This window comes from Paramormyrops kingsleyae, chromosome 5, assembly GCF_048594095.1.
Source record: "Paramormyrops kingsleyae isolate MSU_618 chromosome 5, PKINGS_0.4, whole genome shotgun sequence".
Taxonomy (NCBI): domain Eukaryota; kingdom Metazoa; phylum Chordata; class Actinopteri; order Osteoglossiformes; family Mormyridae; genus Paramormyrops; species Paramormyrops kingsleyae.
This window is the reverse complement of record NC_132801.1, coordinates 10,999,886-11,015,588: the sequence shown is the minus strand read 5'-3', so window position 1 is coordinate 11,015,588 and position 15,703 is coordinate 10,999,886. Positions and strand designations below refer to the sequence as shown.

The 15,703-nt window shown below is 49.1% G+C and overlaps 1 protein-coding gene across 2 annotated transcripts in view; it reads right to left on the bottom strand.

The window, feature by feature from the left end:
* Window positions 1–616: 616 nt before the first annotated feature.
* The window catches only part of usp43a (ubiquitin specific peptidase 43a), a 72,203-nt gene continuing 57,116 nt past the window's right edge, over window positions 617–15,703 (bottom strand). For both annotated transcript variants that reach the window (XM_072712125.1, XM_072712126.1), the window contains exons 9-15: window positions 13,883–13,989; window positions 7,832–7,909; window positions 7,592–7,721; window positions 5,337–5,679; window positions 4,829–4,987; window positions 4,604–4,756; window positions 617–4,308 (exon numbers count right to left, since the gene is read on the bottom strand). In XM_072712125.1, the coding sequence (XP_072568226.1) occupies window positions 3,227–4,308; window positions 4,604–4,756; window positions 4,829–4,987; window positions 5,337–5,679; window positions 7,592–7,721; window positions 7,832–7,909; window positions 13,883–13,989 (2,052 nt within the window). In that variant the 3' untranslated portion in view covers window positions 617–3,226. The remainder of the gene's footprint in view (window positions 4,309–4,603; window positions 4,757–4,828; window positions 4,988–5,336; window positions 5,680–7,591; window positions 7,722–7,831; window positions 7,910–13,882; window positions 13,990–15,703) is intronic.

Below are 15,703 nucleotides of genomic sequence, written 5' to 3'. Positions count from 1 at the left end.
TGACTTGGTGTGTCTTCCCGTTCATTTTCTGATGACAGAGAAGAATGGTTGTGCTTATTGGAGAAAGCAGCCTCATCTCAAGGACAATCTAGCTGTTCTTCAGAACAAGCTGTTTGGACAGGGTGTTAATGACTATATGAATATATTATTATGCACCTCAGGGCTATGCTGACAGTCGCAGTAAAGGCAATGCACTCCCATATTTAGGGGAATTTAAAGGGGGGGGGGGGGTTATGAGGGAGATGAATCCGATTAGCACTCATAAAACACACAAGTCCTACAACTCACTGCTCGAAACTGTAATGTAGGTAAAAAAAAAACTAGAAAAATTCAGTGAAATTGCTCACATATTCCACATATGCATTTATAAGCTGCAGCAATAAATAATGTAAATACAGGATAAATTCAGATTTATCTCATAATGAAGTTACTTTAGAAGAGCTAACCAACAGTTTAATAAGCTCAAACATTTAAAAATGTCTGTACCTAAAAATATAATTGAAAAAGTTCATGAAAAAAGAGTTTTGGTTAGCTGTGCGAATGTATGAATCTGACAGGTGTGAAAATGTAATCTATTGCTAACACGGAATCATTAAGCAAGTCGCTTGTGACACCATTCGTGATAAACAATGTGGTTTATTTACTGTATTAAAAAATAAAACCGTATATTGTGTAGAGCAGACATCTTCAGCAGATACAAACCTCTAATGTACCATTTTGCACCCATTTTGCAGAGAAGGTTCGATTAATGTCTTCTATTTGTGCTTTCCAGCTAAAACCGAGCCCATGTGACTGGACAGTCTGCTACCAAGATACAATTCTTCACATTCACCATTAAGTATTTACAAAGCAGTTATAAAATGTAGACCTTTACAAAAATTGCATATAAAACATCTTCAACAGAGGTTTCACAAAAGAACTGTGAAATGTCCTTTGTTCACATCCTTGTACAAGTGCTCATTTTGGTAAACATTGTGGTAGGTGATCGACACGTATGAATGCAGACTATTCAGGAACAGAGAGGTTAAATAATACAGAGATCACGTCTTGCCCAGGTTCATCATTTCTTTATGTCGTCTAAATCCCATAGCACACAGTAAACAGTGAGAAGAAGTAAACAAAACAAAATATATATAAAATGTGTGTGAGACCTGGTAGAGGTGAGTTTAAACATATTCATCAGAGCTTATGATGGACCAAGGACAGATTAGGTGAAGAGGTGGGATGATGACCTGATTTAAAACCATTTCTATTCTTTAAAAAAAGAAGGGAAACAAACACTTAAAAATTCAAACAAATGAGCTTCCAGGAAAAAAAAATCTTAAGCATCAGAATTATAACAGTTAACAGTATTAAAATAGAGTAACAAAAATTTAAAGCACCAAGTCTCCTGTTCCATTGTTAATTGTGCTGTTTGAATGATAGTGTTTTCTTACAGCATCTTGTCAATTTCATGTTAAGTCATGAATCAACGCATGGAATTTTGGTTGAATAAAGGTGGAATTTTGCTGTGTCATGTGTCTACAGACAAACACCAATGAGGTAAGAGAGGATTCTGCCACTGGCCAATTGGATGTGGGCAATGCACGGTGTCATGGCACAATGCGGTTTTAAATCACAGCTGGAGAACCCATGCACAAATTCTGAAAATTAGTCGTACTGCAGAATTTTGCTCTTGTGAGTAAAAATAAAAATTAAAAATGGATCCATACTTCACACCCACATTACAGTAATACAAGCACTGATTAAAACATACAAGCCTAAACAGTGTCATTCATTTAACCTTATTGCTTCTATTAATAGCAGGTACAGGAACCAGTATGACCAGTGCAGTCCGTTAGCAAGATACAGTATTGTGTCTTCATTAACTGCACAGAGAAATTGTACTGCATGTTTGTTGAATCAGTCTTTTTGTGTTTGGGGAGAAGAAGAGCAAATGGGACAGTGAAGATCTTAGGCAAGCGGACCTATCTACAGTTCACTAATTCCTCCCTCGTGCTGAAAAGTGGGTCGTATCAGCTGCTACTTCATGAGTAAACGGGATTATCACGGTGGACTGATAAGGGGACAGCTTTCTTTCACTCTTTTAGATGAATACGGCAAATGTTTTCAGCCCCGTGAAAAAGAAAACGGACATCTGTAATGCAAGAGCACACCCCTTGTGGTGAGAGTTAACCTTCAGGAGTGGATTTTTACCGCTAGCGATTAGTAAAAGTAGTACTGATTAGATGACTGACTTTCATCTTCATTGAGTACAGGAACACCCCCTACACCAGTAACCTGATAAATCAACCATGAAACCAGATTTGCAAGATTTATATTTTTATACCGTTAAACACACATTCTGCTTCGCAACCACTTCCTGACCACTGGCGTTACTGGCATTAAAGATTTTTTTTAACCAATTTGTTTCAGTGTTGTTAATTATGCAATTACATGGTAGGCAGAGATGTTCCTTTCTGGGGATTTAAAGTGGGTTAATTTAATTAGGCTTCTTAAATAATGCGGTTAAATGCACAGAAAGCAAATATTTGGTGCGACATAGAAAGTGCAAAAATAAGTAATTTCCATGTATTATCTGGGATGTTAAAACTGTGAGATTCTAGCAGCAAGTTTACAGTGCAAGCACAATCATTTATTAATTAATAGTTTCTACTGTAATGAAGTGGTTAAATAAATAAATCATCTGATATATATTTTTATTCTATGTTTATGTATGTACAAGATGTAGGTGATTTGCTCATAGTGTATTATAAAATATTATAAATAGTATGGCAATCGTTTTCCCCTTTTAAAAAGCAAAATGAAATTTTATTTCTATCCTCAGATCCTTCAAATCATCCTAGCTTTGTTTTTAAGGGGAAAATAATTGACAGAACAGCGTAGGGAAGGTGTTCTTCTCTACTTCAGACATGGACGTGTCCCTGGAACGTGTGACAATCAAACATGCATTTCCAGCGTTAAGCCACTGCACACGAGGTGCAATGATGTGAACCGTGTTGGGGCGACAGGCACTTACTGTTAATTATCAAAACTGTAACAGTAAAAAGAACACTCATTCACTCACAATATCGGCTTCTCGGGGGTACTCCTCGCACCCACGCACAGCTCGATGATCCACATAGACGCCCCCTGGTGGTAATCAGCTTAAACGGCGCCCTGAACAGTTTTCTGTGGTCGCAGTGCTGGTGGGGGTGGGAGGCCCCAGCTGGCACCCTCTGTCGTTTCAGAAGCTGGACTCGGGCACCGTGCGCTTCCTGCCTAGGGAGTTGGTGCTGTAGCGTGTCCGCTGCAGCGTGGCGAAGCTGGGCTTCTCCGCGGTAAGGCTGCGTGGGGGCGGCGCCCCCGGCATGCCGTTCCTGTGTAGGGACGTGGAGCGGCGCAGGGCAGGGTCCGGCCGGCCGTGGATGCTGGAAGAGCTCTGGGAGCGCTTGATGCTGGTGGTGGAGCTGCTGTAGCCCGGCTTGCCATTGGCCATCTCATTACTGCGCCGCCCGACACTGCCACCAGGGGCGCCGTTTGGCTTCTCCTCCAGGGCTACACCAGGCGCCCCGTTGGACAGAGACACTCGAGACGAACTCCTTGGGGCCGCCTCGGCCTGCCGCGCCTTCCTCTGCGAGTCCTTCTTCATGAAACTCGACTTGAGGAAAGCCAACAAGCCATCATGGCCGCCCGACTCCCCGGCTCTCTTTGCCTTGCCTTCCTGGGCCTGCCCTGCTGGACTCCCCTGGCCCCCTGGGGCAGCATCCACATGGCCCTTTCCTCTTTTCAGTGTGGCTTCCCAGTTGGGGGCAGCGCCGGACCCAGAGCTACTTGGCAATCCCGCACCGGAGCTCCTCCGAGATTGGGGGTCAGGGGGCCTGCCCTGCTCCGGTCTGGCCTTCCTGGAGGTTCTCCCACTCAGCGTGCCGTCGTCCCTAGGCTTGCTGCCCCGCCTCTGAACCCCGGAGCCGTCGGCAGCTGGCCGACTCTGGCCCTCGGGCACCCTGAGAGAGTCGTGGTGCTCGATGGAGAGCCGGCCGAGGCAGCTGACCCTGCCAGAGCCAGGCGAGTCGGGCGGCTCTTTGTCGGGTGTGGTGGCCATGAAATTGACGATGGAGTCCTTGGTGCAGCGTGGACGCCGGCCAGACTCCAGGTACTCCACCAGCTCCCCGGGGGCCCGCTTCTGCCGGTCCTTGGAGCCGAACGACCAGCGCAGGGGCAGCATCTTGCTCAGGCCCTCTCTGGTCTTGCTGGGGTTGCGCATGCTCATGCTGCGGCCCGGAAGGCTTCGCACGAAGGGCCGGGGCCCGGGGCCACTTGGGGGGCCTGGGGAAAGCAAAAAATAAAAAATTTGCATAAACTGCATCGGGGCTCGGTGGGTTTGACCTCTCTGCCTGTGATCAGAAGGTTGCTGGTTCAAGGTTCGGCAGAACAGTCACAGTCCCTCTGGGCCCTTAAGCAAGGATTTGAACCCACAACCTTTTGATCATAGAAACAAAGTCTTACACCGTTACTATGTTACCATGGCCCATTTTCAGTCTACTTCAGTAAACCTGCATGGCTGAGTAACATCCTGAACCCCAAACCAGCAGCCCTGCGGCAAGTTGGCCCAGCCTCTTACCCGCCTCCTGCTCCTCCTGAAAGACGGGTGACTCCAGTGGGTCGGGCACAGAGGAGGGGCAGGTGGTGGAGACTCTGGAGACCAGACTGCCCCGCTTGCTGTCGCCCGTCAGCCGGATGAGCCAGTGGTCAGAGAGCGAGGAGCTGGTGGAGCCTGCAGGGTGGAGTCAGTGTTACACCAGGCCACCGAGCACGGCTCCAGTCGGCACTGGGGTGAGAGACTCACCGCGGAGCGAGCTGCTGGCAGACCAGGGTGGGATGGCATTGCGTCTCTGGTAGAAGAGGATGTAGGCCCCCCGTGTGCAGATCTCTTCCTCTGGGACCAGATCCACGCTGCTGTCGTCATAGCCGTACCACTGTCCATCCACAGAGTTCCTGCAGTATGCTGTACGCAGACACACACACACACACACACACACACACACACACACACACACACAGAGCTGTAATTATATCTTTGTGGGGACTCTCCACTCATTTCTATGGGGAAAACATGAGGACCTTAACCCCTACCCAGGCCAAACCTTAACTATGAGTAACCAAACAAAACATGAGACTTCTGGCATTTTTAGTTTTTGGACTGCATTCACAGATCTTCATGGGTCCCCACAACGTCAAGACAACAGGTTTTTTTATCACATTGTATGGGACATTTGGTCCCCACAATGTAATATTAACATAATCCACACACACAGCATCATGACCTGTGTCATGCAGACACCCTCGGGGCCTACCTGTGTAGTGGCCCCCGTGCATGCCGCCGTGGTGGTTGCACACGGCGTACAGGTCGTACAGGAAGTCGGCAGGCGGCCCACCGTCGGGCGGCTGCTTCCAGGAAGGTGGCCAGGGGCCCAGGCTGCGCATGCTCTGGCTGCGCTTCACCATGTGGGGGGCCATGTCGAGGCCGGCCAGCGGGAAGCGCACCAGCGTGGAGAGCTTGTTGCGGCGCTCGCCCACCTGCCGGAAGCGCTTCAGGTGCAGGATGAGGATGTCGGGCAGCGTCCACAAGCTCATCTTCACCATGCCCTGCTGCAGCTGCCTGCAGTGCGGACACTTCCAGGCGTCGTCGGGGGCCAGCTGAGGGGGGGTGGTGGAGTATAATGATTAAGCCCATGTCCAGCTATCGACACCTTGTGCTCTTACTGCCCCCCCCCCCCCCACACACACACACACACACACACACACACACACACACACACACACACACACACACACACACACACGCCCACTGTCCTTCAGGTTACTGTACTGCTTAAGGACACTGGTGAAATCTGTCCAATATACCTGTACTTATACTTTTGCAAATGGCATTTATTTCTATAACCTAATATTTAACATGGACTTAGTATGCATTGCATCTATAGAGGAGGCATTCAGAATTTCAAGAATTCCATTGCACTTTGTACATATGTCAATAAAGCTTTAAATCTTGAATCTTTTCAATGAACTACACAGCTGTAAAAAGAGGATAAGCAGTGCATAAGCAATCATATGTTTTGATCATCATGACAAAGTAATGATGACAAATTCATTATTACTGATAAAAACAATGTTGCTGATGCTACTGCTGCTATTATCATTGGTGGGATTTCTGTGTGTGACACACGGTTAGCCCCGCCCCCATCTGTGCCGGCTCATGCATATTCATGAGCCAGCTCATGCTTTTCTGCTGATCTCTGATTACAGCCTTAATGAGGCACCCTCCCAGGACTTGGGAGGCAAATAGAGGCGCAGAGGGAGGTTTCAACACCAGACGCAAAACGAGTCCCGGAAGGCTGTTCAGAAAAGGCTGGAAAAAGACAAAATATGTGGGCAAAAACAAACATGGCTTACAACGGCAATGTCAACAATGTCTGATGTTGGATGAACTTTATTACTCTGGGAGGCATCAGGGTGCTCAGACCAGTGACTAACACACATAAGAATATACAGGGTGTGATGACGTTTGCCGCAACCAGGAAGCAACAGGAAGCAAGAGCAATCATGGTGCAGTAAGGCGCAGTACACTCACAGACCACCGGGGGGGCCTCACCCCAGCTGGTATAATTTACCCAGAACTCCTGTGCCTCAGTCGTGTGACTGCCTGTCTGCACTCCCACGCACAAGCAGTCCGAAGACGTCGCTTTGAAAAAGGGACATGCTGATATACCTTCTAAGACCAACTTTCTGCGATATAATTTGATGGTAAGTGGGTTACTCGCAATGTTTATTACTTATGCATTGGAGCGCGGAAATAGGCCACGCAGTCTCCGCTCTCCGAGTTAACGGACCCTGAATTCCCAAAAGCAGGGAACTGTCTGACTTCTGCTTTCCTCCAAAGATCCTCAAATGCCACTCGAGGATGGGGTTTGGCTATTAAACACCTGCCTAGTAAGTTCTGCCATGCCGTTTGGAGTCCTTCCCCATTCCGGCCAACGGCAGAGCCCCAGGCTCTAACCTAATGAAGAGCCCTGGGGGGGCTTTTAACCTGACAAATATCCACTGTCCTATCAGAAGCCTATCATCATAGGGCCAGGAATTCGCTGTTCTGCTGGATGCGACTCAGTCACCTTCTGGCATATTGTCACCCCTCACAACTCCACTGGCAGTGCGTTCCAGAAACAACCCCAAAATAATTTTGATACAAGCCCGTTATGCTCTGAAGTTTGCTGTCCAAAGGCCACGAACAAGCAGTGCATATCAGCAGAGGTACAGAGAACAAGGGCTTCACGTGCATGATATGTCATACCAAAGAGGGCCAGTAGGTGGAACAGTAGTTACAGAAGCGTGACCTAAGAATGTTTAAATGGCAGAAGGGAAAGTGCTGTGTCATTCAAAAGTCATTTTTAAAAATGCAAAAACTTGCACCGCCAGCAGTTGGTCACATTCAATTAATGCTATAATAAAAATGCTAAAAATAGGTTTTGATTAATGTTTAGCAAGGGTGTGTGCTGGGAAGGGGGCTTCTGAATGATGGGGGCAGATGGAAGGCGGAGGGGCAGTAGGTCACCTGCTCCTCTTTGGTGTAGAGCTGGAAGCACTCATCCAGCGTGCAGCTGTGCTGCTGGAGATGCTGCTGCTGCTGACTGCGCACGCTCTCCGCATCCGTCACCACCTCGTCCTGGATGCTGCCAAAGAGGCTGCAGGACACAGACAGACTGCTGAGACAGACGTCTGCCCACATCGAAGCTCCGCACCGGGATTACATGAAGCTTGAGAGTCAGGCAGGGGGCGGGGGGTGGGCACTCACCATTCTTTGACCTTGTGGTCCCACTCGACAAGGAGCTTCACATGGGGAGACCCTCCCGTGGTGCAGAATTTTAGGGCTCTGGGGAGATAAAGGGCACGGTGCACGCTGTCACTTTGGGGAAGCCCAGCTGGCCCATACCTCACTGTTTTTGGGGATGCCCTCCAGCTGACCCAATACCTTACTGTTTTTGGGGATGCCCCTAGCTGACCCAATACCTGATCTTTTTAGGGGACACCCCCAGCTGACCCGTACCTCACTGTTTTTGGGGATGCCCCCCAGCTGACCCATACCTCACTGTTTTTGGGGATGCCCCCCAGCTGACCCAATACCTTACTGTGTTTGGGGATGCCCCCCAGCTGACCCAATACCTGATCTTTTTAGGGGACACGCCCAGCTGACCCATACCTCACTGTTTTTGGAGATGCCCCCCAGCTGACCCAATACCTCACTGTTTTTGGGGATGCCCCTAGCTGACCCAATACCTGATCTTTTTAGGGGACACCCCCAGCTGACCCATACCTCACTGTTTTTGGGGATGCCCCCCAGCTGACCCAATACCTCACTGTTTTTGGGGATGCCCCCCAGCTGACCCAATACCTCACTGTTTTTGGGGATGCCCCCCAGCTGACCCAATACCTCACTGTTATTGGGGATGCCCCCCAGCTGACCCAATACCTCACTGTTATTGGGGATGCCCCCCAGTTGACCCAATACCTCACTGTTTTAGGGGACACCCCCCAGCTGACTCAAGTTCTGATTCTTTTAGGGTTTTAGGGGATACCCCCTAGCTGACCCAATACCTCATAGTTTTAGGGGATACCCCCAGCTGAGCTATTAGTTCACAGTTTTAGGGGAAGCCTCAGTGCATCCCCACCATCATTTCAGGGGCAGATTCTCCAACATGTCACTGTGGCGGATGACCAGGCTCAGATCACATGACTTAGCGGGGTCTATGACTCAGCATGACTCTGCTCTGCGCATCGCTGTGGGGTCCCTAGAGAGATAGGACTCAGTCTGGCCCATCTGCCATTACCCTCCTGCCCTGGAAATTAATGACGTTATGATGCCTGTGATACTGTCTAAGTGCAGCTTACATGCTACATTAGGGACTCCAAGATTCTTTATAGTTACTAAGTAACGTATCAGGATGAGGCGATATGGAATCCTACCCAGCAGGAAAGCTGCTGGCTATAATAAAGTCACATACAGTATGCCACTGAACACACGTGTGCCGACTGCACAGTCTGCATGGCCTGGGGCTTAACACTAATTTTAAGTGAAAGATTTACATCAGGCCTAAATTTGACAGAACTAAATACTACACCGCTGTTTAATAATGATATCGATTTATTCATGGTGCTTAAAATATCATGCTAAAATACAGCTTTCATTTTTTCACTCGACAATACAGTTAAGCATTACGACACCAACAGTCCACCATAAGAATGATGTTAATTATTATTACACTTCTGCCATCTGTTGAAATAGGAAATATTTTGATTTGCTGCTACTAACCAGATACTCAGAGCTATAAAACTGACAAAAAGGACACACACACACACAGATATGCAATGTAAATCACCCAATATTTAGCTACCCTGCATGCTTTGCGAGGATCTGATTTACTTTAACCATCTGAAAGCTATACAAAATAACTCAATGTTATGTAACCTGTAGTCGCAGGCTATTGGAGATGTTTTACTGTCTGATTTGATTGTGACATGTGTCTGTCAGGCTCCTGCTCATCTCACTGTTCCCAGCTTGGGACACAAAGGTAATGCGCCCATGTGACCCCACACTGCAGCCAATCAGAGTCCTGAACACCCCGCTTGGCTTTCTCTAGCCATAGCAAGTCAGTGTCACCGTGCACCGCCAACAGGGGTTGACAGGATTTAGCGGAAGCTCTGGTGGGGCCAGTCTATGGTCCTACCTCAAACTCTGCATAGCAAGTTAAGGGCTCAGTTTCACCTGGACCCACACCCCCCCCCCCCACATCTCCACAGCCCTGAACAAACTAAGGGCCGCCGTCCATGATTAATGCTGCCATTTATATGGAGTGACAGTGTAAAGCGACAGGGTTCTCACAGTGACACTCTGTTCTCCAGACTTCCCGACGACATGAATCGTCTACAACGAAGGGGGAGAAAATGGAACGAGGCAGTGGCTCCTGGACGTCCATCAGAGCCTTTTGAGGAACAGAAAGTGCGCGATTGACCGTAGAGGAATGGCCTGTTTAACAATGTGGAGGGAGTGAGAGCGGGCAGCGATCATAGAGGTACACAGCTGAGGAACATGCAGTATTATCTTCTGGTGCATTCTGAAGGTATCTCATCTGGGACCCAGCTGTACATTTCAGCGTGTCCTGATAGCCACCCCAACCCCCGAGGTTGCGCACGTCAAATCAGCCAGCAGGATTCCATGTAAACAAGGTCCTCAATCCGTGGGGACAAATCGATCTCAGCTCAAACAAAAACAGCCACCCCCCGAATTTAGCAGGAGTGTAATTACCTGGCTCTACTGTCATGGCACTGGTAGACCCATCGATGCCTTCACGGCCATTTTGGTCAGCTGTGGTATCCCTCAAGCTAACACATTGAAGGGCAGTGGCCCTTTAAACGCGTGCCGCATGTGTCGTGAATGCCAGAAAGAATGAGATCTATACTCCCAGACATAATCCCTCATGGCTCATCAAAAATGCAGAGAGAAGACGGCAATCTGTCAAACGGCATGCCGCCTACCTAATCTCTACTTGTACCATTGGTGTGAAAACGTTCTTCATATTCCGACTGTATTACTCAACACAACCACAGGGTGTCAGTCTTACACCTGCAATAGTACGAAATGAGAACGAGACGCTCTAATAAAAGGGCAAGTGAGGACATAGTAAACGGGGGGTGGTCGTGTTCTTGCCCTTTTTTGACGTGTTTACCGATTATCCAACTCATCTATAGTATGCATACACATAGCCAAACGTTTCCCACGTTACGCGGCCGCGTCCTTAAGCGCTGTTTTATATGTACATGGGGGCAGATTGCGTGCGTCTTTGTGTCTGATGTAAACAGATCGATAGACGTTAGATTAAGATTAAGGCGAATCCACCGACATCTGACGCTGACTACAACAAAGAGTTCCTGAAACCCTTCATCAGGTGAACGATTTTAGATTTATGTTTATTATAAGTGATCATGCTTTTGCGTGTAATAATATTTCTATTGGTAGCATGTCGTAGCATTCAGAATGATTCATTTTAAAGAAATGAGGATGGATGTTTTGAAGCCACTGCTTGTCCTTCATACCGATTGCTGATTTTTTAAAAAAGTATTTCTGAAGAGTTAGGCAGTTCAGAAAAAGTATTTTTGATGTAAATGGACATGGATGTTTGCCATTCAGGAATTAATCGATAAGATGATTAAAAGAGGGTAATTCTTAAAACTAATAACTAATATTTCACTGTAGTATTTTAATTATATTAGAGTCCAAAACCCCCAGTAAGTTCAGACATTTTCAATGAATAAATAAAACTCCTTACTATCGTAAACACAACTCTTGTTGTGTTTGAAAATGCCTAGTCAGGCACAAAAATCCAAGAGTTTAGCAGGCATCAGTGTCAAAAAAACAAATGTTTCCAATCTGCATTTGAGAAAGACCAATAAAGAAAACAAAATGAGATTCCACATAAAGCAGCAACTTGATATCAAACCTGTATTTCTTCAGTATAAACAGTAACATTTTTGAATTTGACAAAGCCTTTTTGTCAATGAAAAAGGCAACACGCTGGATAGATGACGTGTGTTTAGGGCTTGGTGGGCGGAGTCCGCCATCGGCAGCCAAGTATGACATATACTGAGAGGAGCATTGGGGGTGGGGCCAGGCCACGTGGGGATCAGGTCCACAAGGCTTGTTATTCTTGCCTGGCTGTTTCTGTGACAGTTGACGGGAATTATCGGCACCTCGCCAACATGCCTGTCTGTCCGTTACATCAGAAACGGGGAAACGGGAAACGAAATTAAAAAGGGTGGCATACTACGGGTTTAATTCCCCATCCCTCACGGACTGATAGCGCGAGTCAGCCCTCCAGATGATACCACTCCCGGCAAACCACGGCAAAACGGAGCCCCGGTAGATCGATATACATCTATCTTTTTTTTTTTAATCCCCATTTGAGGAGTCCTGGGTACAGCAGCTCTTAGCTGGTTGCAGGAGTCAGCAGGTCATTTGAGCAACGCCAAGATGCAGCCTTTCGGACCCTCCACATGATTGGGGGGGGGAGTTGGGTGCGATTTCAGAAGCCCTCCTACGGAATTTAGCTCACGCTTCCAAATCCGTACAGAGCGAGAAAGCCGTTTCCTCACACCTGCTTCCTCCCTGCAGTCCTGCCAGACGCACGGAAAGGCAGAGTCATCGCGGGTCCCTCACGACGTGACGCTCCACTCTCCCAGTGTGTGTGTGTGTGTGTGTGTGTGTGTGTGTGTGTGGGGGGGGGTGTGAATACGACTCACATTTTAATACTGCCCATTTTACCATTAAAAAGAGAGTCATGGACAGTGACGAGGTGAGAGGGTGCTTTCAGCTCACGGGAAGAGCCGTTAAAGATGAACGATGGACAGCCGTCAGCGACTTTGGGTGCAAGGGCAGAGCCCCGCTGATTTCATACAGCCAAGCAGGAAACTTCAGCCCCAAAGCTCTCAATTCTCAGAATTTTCACAGTGAAGCTGGCAGATATTGAGTTACTGCACATCCTGCTTAAGCAGCTGGGGAGTTCACTGGAGCAGTGCAGGGCAGGAATTCCCTCAAAGGTACGACATCATCACTCTGGAGCTTGGACCTTGAGATCTCTGGAGCTTGGACCTTGAGATCTTCAGGGCCGCCCAGCACCTTCTGTGATTAGAACCCATTTCCCCCACACAGCAACCATGAATACCCGCCACCACCACCCCCCCCCAGAAACCTAAGAACAACAAAAACACTTAGATGAAGAATATGTTTCGTTTATCGAGCACCTCTAAAAATGCATACTGACCCGATCCCTGTGGATTTCTGGAGAAATGTAAAAGATGGGCCCCCTCTCTCATTGGTGGGGGGCTCACAGGAATAGAGCAAACACAAAGGTTGATGGACACCCCCCATACAGGGTTATTCAAAGCAGCATTGGCTCAGCTCAAACTGGCCTTTTTCAAGAGCGGCAAGGAAGCTCTCAGAGCGGAAACGTGGCACAAAGGAACAAGTTATAAATATCACATCTTGGGCTGCATTTACACACGAAAAGAGAGACGCTGACCCCAGGCCACAGAGCAGGAGTGGGGGGGGGGGGCACTGAAGCTATCTGCCAGTCACAGCAATGTCCACGAGGCTCCCAAAGACACAGGAATGATTACAGCAGGTATAGCAGCTCCAACCAAGGCACCCCCCCCCCCCAAACCGTGCAGAGACCTCCAGAGTGACGGTCCGCAAGGCTTCAGTGGCAGCACGATGACGCACGACCACTCACTCGCACGCACACTCGTGCTAATCCCCCCCCCCCAGCTCCTGAAAGTGTCTTATTAACAAATAATCCCTCGTCTTACCTGCAAGAGATCATCTCAGGATGACACAGCGGCAGCCTTGCAGTTCTGACACGTGTGGGCAGCTTGCATGTACCACCCGTGTGCGTTTGTGAGGCCCGGACCTCAGCCCCAGTGAGCTGTTTCAGCGAGACGCCTCGCCGGATGTGCGGGAGAACACACGCCCAGCACTTTTGCTTTGGACACAACGCGTCACCGGTTTGGAGGGTCAGGTTTTGTGGGGGTGTGAGGAGCGTTGGAACCACAGAGGATCAGTTCAGCAGACGTACACTTCTGAGAATGTGGGGCCAGCTAGGGGCAATCACAGGCTCTGCTCAAGGGCCCAACGCTGAAATCCCTCTGCCGATGCTGAGATTTGACCCAACAACCTTCCGATCACTGCCGCAGCGTCCAAACCCGCTGAGCCACACAACGTCTGCAGTGTTATGCTACAGGGCTTGGGATCTTGGCAGATAGGCAGACACCACTAGAGGGCACACCGGGGGCTTACCTGTCCACGGCAGGGTGGCACAAAGGCCGTCCATCCTGGGGAGACAGGTAGCTGTAGGACGCCGATCCCCCCACCACACGGATCTTAAACAGCACACGCTCAGTGTTCTGTAAGGGGAGAGACAGCACAAGGTCAGGGAGACACACCAGGATGAGCTTCTTAAAGGAGACGATGGGCTCTCGGGGGGGGGGATGACTCCCTAAACTGTGTATCAGAGGCTCAGGTGGCCCGACGGGATTCAACTGAGCGAGAGGAGACAGATGCTGGACCATTAATGGCTGCCATAGAAAAGAAAAGTGCCAATTCCACAGCTGAAGAGTTTCAGATGCGGTGGTGATGCACCTCATCCCCGATAGCTATCCCTCAGTGAGGCACTTCTGGACTGGGGGCCATACCAGTTAAGGGCCTCAAACATACTACAGCCAGGCTTTGGTTTTGCCGTTTTTGCCTCGCAGGTTTGCCGTTTTTGCCTCCCCCCCATGTAGTGGTTGTTTATGGTTAACAGGGGGCCCCCAAACTAGGTTATTACTGACACGCAAGGCTACCCCTCCCCCCACAATCCAGCCAGAGCTGAGCCGCTATGATTTGGTCGGAAGTGGGTCACAGATGAACAGCCTGGACAACAACACTCAAACCAGTTAAACCTGAAGAGACGGATGTGTTTAGGAGCATTCGGAAACAGGCGGGGCCTTAACGCACGCCTGTCGACGTACGGTGTGAAGGCGCGCTGTGAGAGAGCGGGGCTGTGAGAGAGCGGGGCTGTGGGAGAGCGGGGCTGTGGGAGAGCGGGGCTGTGGGAGAGCGGGGCTGTGGGAGATCAGCACGTGCCTGTGAATGCTCTGAAAAGTGGGACAGGGTCTCTCACAGAAACCTGTAAGGTGACAGGCACACTCACTAAGGTCGTCACAGAATGGTAGCCTGACGTCCTTAAACTCAGCCCTCAAGCGTGGAATAATGAGTCTCTGTAAATAGCTTGAATACATATTTATTTTGGTTTATGAAGATAAGGATCAGGTCAGTAAACAGACTCAACAGGGAAGTTTGAGACACTGGCTGGGAGTTTCTGCTCGGGTAAGATGCTGCGGCCACAGGGAGGTGAGCGATGCTGCTGGGTGGACGTCACCGTGTTCCTGGGCTCTGCAGAGGAGACCAGGCCTCTGGACTTCGCACACGAGGCTGCTGGAATGAAGGGGCCATAACTCAGCCGCTAACAATGTCATTCACACCGTCTGAGTGCTGCCCGAAGACACGGATAGAATAGTCAGATCCCGAGAAAAATCCATCGTCCCGTGCCATCGCGTCTTCATCTTCTCGCGAAGCAGAAGTGGCTGCCGGCAGACCATCTTGAAGCAGGCAGTGGTGTGAAAACCTCAGATCACGCACCTCCGTTACGGGAGGGAGGAAGCAGACCAGTGTGGAGGGAGCCAGAAATCGCATGATCTTGGGGGTCACGCATGGCTACAGCGATGCGTCACGCAAATAAAGAAGAACAACAGAAAGGGAGGCAGAGGTGAGGAACACATGGCCCGGGCTGTGACCTCACTGATCAGTTCCCTCATAATGATGCCATGGCCCCCTCAAGAGCCTGAACCTGGCGTTGCAGCGGGGGACGGGGGGGACAAGAGCCTTCATGGTTTATTAATGGGCTCACTCTCAGCAGGGTGCGGAGTTCAGGGCGCTTTCCGATACAGGAAGTGCAGCTCCCAGTCAGGGGCATGTAAAGGCTGTGAAGTTAGGACAATTCCAAGGGCCCTAAATGACAGGGGCCGTAAAAAAATGTAGAATACAGCTGGATTTGTATTAGTTTGGGGACCCAATATG